This window comes from Brassica oleracea, chromosome C5 (genome assembly GCF_000695525.1).
Source record: "Brassica oleracea var. oleracea cultivar TO1000 chromosome C5, BOL, whole genome shotgun sequence".
Classification (NCBI taxonomy): domain Eukaryota; kingdom Viridiplantae; phylum Streptophyta; class Magnoliopsida; order Brassicales; family Brassicaceae; genus Brassica; species Brassica oleracea.
Genome location: NC_027752.1, coordinates 16,152,510 through 16,160,225, shown reverse-complemented (window position 1 = coordinate 16,160,225; position 7,716 = coordinate 16,152,510). Strand labels below are relative to the sequence as shown.

The following is a 7,716-nucleotide window of genomic DNA, read 5'->3' as shown; positions in this document are numbered from 1 at the left end:
TCGTAAATACTACCGCCACCGGCCATATTTTTCTTAGATTTTTTTTTTGAAATTTTTTTTTTCGGATTTTTTTTTCCGTTTGTGTGTTGTGAGGAAAAGAGTTGTGGGAAATGACATATATATAGAGAAATTTTCGAGTTGGGTAGTTGAAATATAACAACGATTTTACAAGGAATATTTTACATGGATTTTACATGATTTTAACATAATATTTACAACGACTTTACGACGAAATTAGGTAAGTTAAAGCACATTGAATACACGTTTTCACCTAAATATAACGGTAACATGTTTCGTTGTAATGTCGATGTAATGATTACGACGTATTTCTCATTCCACGTACATTCGTCGTAAACTTACATGGATTTTACGACGAACACTATTCGTCGTAAATTTACATGGCGTTTACGACGAAAGTTGGATTCCTCGTAACTGCGTTGTAAACACCATGTAAATTTACGACGAAATATTTTCGTCGTAAATGTTTGTTGTTATAGGCACGTTTTCTTATAGTGTATGCACGGAAGTTACTAGAGCGCAGTAAAAAGGTTAAAGCAACGTTTTGAAATTTAGAACACATCGATTTGATTTCATCCAGCTCCGATGCTAGCGTCGGCCACTCCTCTTCTCTGTCGACCAGGTTGGTCAGTTGTTGACAGTCTGTAGCAAAGTTAATATCATAGAGACCTCTGTCTCGAATTTCTTTCATTGCCCAGATGATTCCTTCCGCTTACATGGTGACTGTGCTCTGCGACGTACAAAGCTGCCCCTGCATGATCGCTTCATCTGCCTCCAGGAGAACAAAACCTATCCCCATCCATTCATCGTTTGTTGCCCACGAGCCATCTACTTGGCAAGTGTATCGAAAACTAGTTCATGTCTGTGCCGGCAGTAAGGGATGTTGTCTCTGCATCGGAGGTTCTTCCTCTTCTTCCATCGCTTCTCCAAATTGCGCCACTTTCCATGTTTCCGCTTCTTGCGAAGCCAGCTGAAAAGTATCCAGTGGTGAGATGCATTTTCCATTGAAACACTTTTCATTTCTTGCCTTCCACACATACCATATCAGCCATGGGAACATTGAGAAGCCATTTACTCGATTCTCTGTCGCCATATGTTGCAGTAGATATTTAAAGTTTGCATATAGGGAGGTACACGGGAATAGCCCCGGAGGTGATGGGATTGGAGTTAGGAGCCAACATTGAAAGGCTGGTGGACACTCGAAGAGTATATGGTTTATATTTTCGATCGTAGCTCCTCACCGTTGGCACGATGTGTTTGTACCGCAATGTCTTTCAACCAGCTTACTCGCCGAAGAAACACAGCCCGTCAGGGCTTGCCATAGGAAGTGCTTTATCTTCCTTGTCATTTTTAGTTTCCACACTTGTTGCTTCAGGGGTGTTATGATGGGTTCTACTGTGGGGTTAAAGCTCTGCTTCCTCCTCTGTTCCACTGCGATATCATATCCCGATTTGACTGAATAGTGTCCAGACTTTGTGTGCTTCCAGCAGTAGTCATCACTTCATCCTGTTTTGCTTATCTTGATTGCCAAAATTCGTGGGATATCATCAGCATGAATCACCTCCGAAATAAGGTTCTCCTCCCATTCTTTCGTATCAAAATTTATTAAGTGATGGACCTTTAGATCAGGGTCGAACTCCGCGTGAGCGTTTTTTGCTGGTCTTGCAACTTCTAAGGTGATCCAAGCATCTTCCCATACTTTAGTCTCAGCTCATGTTCCAATTGTTCTACAGATGTTGTCTTCAAGAACATGTTTTGCTGCCATCAAGCTTCTCCATCCATATGATGGTGTCGAGGCTTTACCCGTACGGAGAGGGTTCGAGTGAGGATAATATTGACCTTTGAGTACACGTGCTATCAGAGAGTCCGGGAATACCAACAAGCGCCATACCTGCTTCGCTAATAAGGCAAGATTAAAGTCTCTAAAATCTCGGAAACCCAAACCTCCTTTCCCCAGGGGAACGCAAATTTTATCCCAAGCAATCCAGTGAATCCCTCGATTATTATCTCTTGTACTCCACCAAAACCTCGCCACTGTGGCGGAAAGCTTTTTACATACTCCCTGCGGAACAAGATAGCAAGACATAACGTAGGAGGGGGTCGCTTGTGCAACCGATTTGATCTGTACCTCTTTCCCTCCGCGTGATAACAGCCTCCTGAACCAATTATTGATCCTTCCATTCATTCTTTCCTGGACAAAAGAAAACACATGAGTCGTTGAGCCACAGATCTTCTCTGGCATACCTAGATACATTCACATACCCCCTTCTTTCGTAATCCCTAGTGATCTTTTCAGATTGAGTTTTGAGGACGTTACGACCTTAGAACTGAATAGAACTGAGGATTTGGATTTATTCAGTTGTTGTCCTGAGGCTTTACTGTAGACGTCAATAATTCACATCAGTTCCTCGCATTGAGGTATGTTTGCTCTACAGAAGAACAAACTATCATCCGCGAATAAGAGATGTGAGATCGGGGGATTCTCTCTTGCGATTTTAATACCCGTAATCGCCTTAGAGGATTCTGCATGTTTTATATGTGATATAAGAACTTCCGTGCAGAGAATAAAAAGGAAAGGGGATAGCGGGTCGCCTTGGCGCAAACCCCGCGATGGCATGATATGACCTTTCTGTAGCTTCTGCATTTTTGATGTGAGAGATCTAAACTTCTGTGCAGAGGATGAATAAGAAAGGTGAGAGTGGGTCGCCTTGCCGTAATCCCCGCGAAGGTTTAATGTTCCCTTTTGCTTTGCCATTTATCAACACCTGATAAGAAACCAATGTTATACATTTCATGACCCTCTCTACCCACTGCTGCTCGAATCCCAGTTTCATAAGTAAAGCTTCCATGAAGCTCCATTCCACTCTATCATAAGCTTTACTCATGTCAGTTTTAATTGCTACAAATTTTTCTTTACAGATGGGGTTTGTTCGGAGGGCATGGAACATTTCTTGTGCTACAGGGATATTGTCTGTTATCAGCCTTTTGCCACAAATGCTGATTGATTCTCAGAAATCAGTTCCGGAAGGATACACTTTAATCTCGTGGATATGATTTTCGAGATAATCTTGTATCCTACATTGCACAAGCTGGTCGGTCTGAACTCTGCCATGGTTGCCGGCATGTCTGTCTTTGGGATAAGGCAGATGTTCGTCTGGTTTAGGCGTTCGTCGAGTTCTTTAGTCTCAAAGAAGTTTTGAACCATGCTGCATACATCGTGCCCAATTTTGTTCCAGAAACGTTGGTAAAAGAAACTCGTCATCCCGTCTGGCCCTGGTGCTTTCTCTGGATTTATTGCAAAGGTTGCTTCCTTTATCTCCTCATCCCGATGGATTCTCAGTAGTTGTTGGTTCATATCATTACTAACTGTCGCGGTAGTCGGGTTCGAAGAAGAGAATAGCTGTTGGAAGTATTTTGTCGCCACCATCTCTATACCATCCTCCGTCTCTACCCACTGGCCCATTGAGTTTTTTATCTGTGTAATCATATTGCGAGCCCGAGTTTTCGCATGGAAGTATTTCGTGTTTCTGTCTCTTACTCGTAACCAGAGTGCTCGGCTTTTTTGCTTCCAGTACAGCTTCTCGTCTCTATAAGCTGCACAAAGCTTCCATTTAAGTTCCAGCTCCTCCTCGCTCGTAATGTTTTCGTCACCCTTCACCCTGTACAGTTCCTTCTTGAGCTGTTCGATGAGTTTTGCATTATTGGTGACGTTACTTCTTTTCCATCTAGAGATTGCTTTTCGGCTCTCCTTTATCTTGTCGCACAGGGTCGCGTCTCTGTCTAGGTTAGCTGCATCCCAGACTCCATGTACCGCGTGGTTAAAGCCTGCTTTTCCGATCCAGCGTTTATCGAATTTAAAGCCCTTCCTGTGCTGGTTCTCCTTCGAAATAAATCTTGCGAGGATGGGTCTGTGATCGGAACCTCAATGCAATAGGTACTCCACATACGTGTGGGAAAACAGTTGGTGTCAATCTTCATTCCCAACTGCCCGGTCAAGACGACATTGAACTCTTCCTGCTCTCGTCCGACCTGCCTAGGAAAGAGAATTACCAACAAAAGGGAAATCAATCATACCACAACATGTCAACATATTTTGAACGGCAGGAAGGAAGAATATGATCTTTTTTTCCTCCTTTCTTTTCCCCGTCGTTGGTGATCTCGTTGAAATCTCCCATGATCAGCCATGCTCCTGTTCTGTTCATAGTCATCCTCATTAGTCTTTCCCATACATCCTCACAGTATTCTACCACCGGATCTCCATACATGAAAGTGCTATACACTTTATGTCCTTCTATCTTTCATACGATTATTGGAAAAACCAAGGTCGACCTCAGAATCATTCATATAAAATAAAGCCAGTCCACCGCTCCTACCAACAGGATCCACGGTGAACAAATTATCATAACCAAACTCAAACTTAAAGTCTTGCATAAAAGTAAAATTGTTTTTTTCCTGAAAAAAAAAGAAAAGTAGGATGAAAGCAGCGATGCAACTCCCGTAAGTGTTGCTTGGTCAGGTAGGCTCTTGCCCCCTGACAGTTCCAGGCGATTGCACTCATATATGAGTACTGGGTGGTTTCTGGGACCCCATTGAACCTGATGCAGCAGTAGATTTTTGGCCTTTAACAGCCGAGGGATACACCTCAGTACGAGGGATCGCTGTTGAGTCTGAGGCTCTCAAAGAACTGAGACGCCCATGCCTAACAAGCTTGCCTTTTGGTGAGCCTCGTGCTCTGATAGCCAGTTTTTTCGATGTTGCGGCTCCTTTGGTGTATGGGCTCCGTGTTCCTCGACGCTTGTTAATGCATATCGGTGGCAACATATCACTCTGGACCTTCTTGTTCCGTTCGGGCTCTTTACTAGTTTATGGTCGCGCTTTCTTTGTCATTGCTTTCTCCCATTCATCACCTCACAAGTCTCTTTCATCTTTCTTTTGTATTGGGCTGATCTGTTTTTTTACTTCTTGCATCTCTGGAATCACTATATCCTCCTCCATTACTTCATCTAACAGATCATCGTCATTCAAAATTTCCTCATCCATATCGAAGTCCACACTGGCGTATTGTTCCGCCATTTGATTAATCTCCTCCTCACTTAAGAGATTTGTCTCCTTTGCCGTTGTGGGCTTCCCCGTTATTCCTGTCTTTATCCTCTCTCCCTCCAGTTCCTGGTTGTCTATCTTCTTAGAGTGCACCAGAGCAATAGGCTCAGAAGTCGGTTGTAGCGTTAGGCCATTCGCTTGTGAGCGAGTAATAGGCATATTCAGCTCTTTGTTCACCTAATTCTCAGGGATATCCTTTGCTGCTGGCCCGTTACTCTTAAGAGTCTCACTAGCTCCAAAGTTAGACTCCAGGTTGTATTCCTTATCACTTGAATCCTCTGTGGGTGCCTTTCCTTTGATTCTCCTTCTTATATCTTCTTCAGACTCATGTTCTACTTCTTGTGCAGTTTCTTGTTCAGCTATCCTTCGATTCTGCACCTCCCGACTTTTTTCAGCTGACCGAACTGGTTGCCATTCCATTCTTGGCTCATATCTAGAGTGTTGTACAAACTGACGCACATGAGAGTCACTCCTGTGAAGCCGATGTGGCTCCGAGATGGTTCTTTGAGAATCTGGTGATGGGTTTGATCACGAGGGTGGTTCAGGACGTCTCCTCTCAATAGGTATATCTTGGTCTATGTTCCTGCTTTGAGGACTGGATCCCTTTACCCTTCAGGTGGAGGATGATGCAGAGTCCCCATAACGGCCTTGTTTGTTGATGATCCATGTGTGTCTCTTAATATATCTAGAGTCTGCGCGCAAGTCTTTCAGATAGGGGTGGTATCTCTCCCGATCTCGGGGATCTTTTTTAATAGAGCTGTGATCAAGTCTATTCCAGACATTTTTTGCCAGGTTATCCCTTTTGTTTGAGATTCTAAGGCACAAGTCGTAATACTCTGCGTTCTGATTGTGCTATGTTCCAGTATGCTCGCTTCTTCTCAAGTGAGAATCCACGGGTTTTCTGTCTAAGTCATAGACACGGGGATTCCTCGTTTAAGAGTCAAACCTCGCATGTGGTTCTAAACCTTTTGTCGGAGCAGAGAAAGCTTCCCTAGCAGCCAATTCCTCCTTCTCTTTTTGTTTAAGTCGTGCAATTCTATTCACCTCTCTTTGCTCTGGGGAGAGCTCAGGGCAAGTGCCATCTTCGTGTGAGATTCTTTTGCAAGTATAGCAATAGCGATAAATTTCTTCGTAGTTCAGGGTCACATTGATCACATCACCATTTGCATATCCCGCTTTCCTTTTGAATTGCAGAGGTTCGTCAACTTTTATCTGGACCCTAACCCTTATGTTATCAACATCGACTGTATCCACCTCTCCGATAGCGAGTCCTATAGTCCGATAGGATTCATCTTTTTGTAGTGTGTAGGTAAACCCGTGATCGTAACCCACAAGAGCATAGAATTCGGGTAGCTTTCTTCAATAGTTGGTGCCCATCGTTCCAGCGAAAAGCTCCATTTATTGAAGTGGCAAGGACGGCGTATGAGAAGTTTCTGTAGATCCTCCTCTCTTTTGAAGTCGAACATGAATTTATTATTTCCAAGGTTGATTCCCCGAACTCGGCCTTCAACGTCCCAAATCTTACGTGTCAGCATATGTTTTAGTAAGGCATCCACGCTTCTTCCATCTTGATGGAACATTCTTCCCACCAGGGAGAGTTTGTATTTCTCCACCAGATCCGTGTAGTCAAATTCAGGAACCTTAATGATTTCCTCATCGTCTTGTAAGCGTCTTCGAGCATGATGGAAGTTCCGAATATTCTGGGAACTTTCCGCCCTATAGCGGTTGTTCCTCTCTCGGTATATCTTAGTTGTTGTAGCCTCTTTGGCAAGGAGACGCCCTAATAAAGGGGAGAAGATCTCTCTAACGTAGCTTTTAGAAACCTTAATCTTGTTGAGCACGGAACCAGAGATAAGTTATCGGAATTGTAGAAAATAGGTCAAACACTGCAAGGGGCAGGAGAGTATAGGAAGAGAGGAGTGTGGAGTAGTCTCCCTCTCTCATATAACCGCCAGAGAAACGCTAGATCCGACGCCTTTGACGAAGTGAGTTTAGATCTGAAAATCGCCTCAAAGTCGCCAAAACCCTAGCCGCAACCTTAAGGAAGATTACTATTAAATTGCATTGTCTACTAATTAATACTATAGATTCGCACTTTTAATACATATTGTTCTTGGATAAGCATATTGCATATTGCATTTTGTAAATCTTCACCAATCACCACTGCAGCCAGATTATAAATGAGCCTTTACAAATATCCTTTTAGCCACACATTTTCATTTATTGTCTTTGTAAAAGCATGTTTATCTTAAGAGAATCATGGCATAAATTAATCTTTCTACTGTACTTAAAACATCTCCAAAAAGACTCTATATTTGAAGTTTCTAAGTGTTCTTTTCCTAAACCAAAACTTCAAATTTAACTTTGATGGGCTTTTTGCAAGATTGACTCAAAACTCAAAGTCAAACCTAAAACGGGCTTTTTGCAAAAATGACTCAAAACTCAAAGTCAAACCTATAACTAACCCATGCTTTTTTTGGATTCTTCTTTCGTCGTATTCACCCCACAAGTTCAGATTATTCACAAAAACGCCATTAGTTTTTTTTTCTTATTTTTTTCGAAAATGACATTTTTACTCTCTCAACCTCATCATCTTCA

At 42.7% G+C, this 7,716-nt stretch overlaps 1 protein-coding gene across 1 annotated transcript; it reads right to left on the bottom strand.

The window, feature by feature from the left end:
• Positions 1-1,729: 1,729 nt before the first annotated feature.
• LOC106344635 (uncharacterized mitochondrial protein AtMg00310-like) lies at positions 1,730-2,203 on the bottom strand. The gene has a single exon (XM_013783972.1). The coding sequence runs from the start codon at positions 2,201-2,203 to the stop codon at positions 1,730-1,732; it is 474 nt and encodes a 157-aa protein (XP_013639426.1).
• Between the last annotated feature and the right edge of the window lie 5,513 nt (positions 2,204-7,716).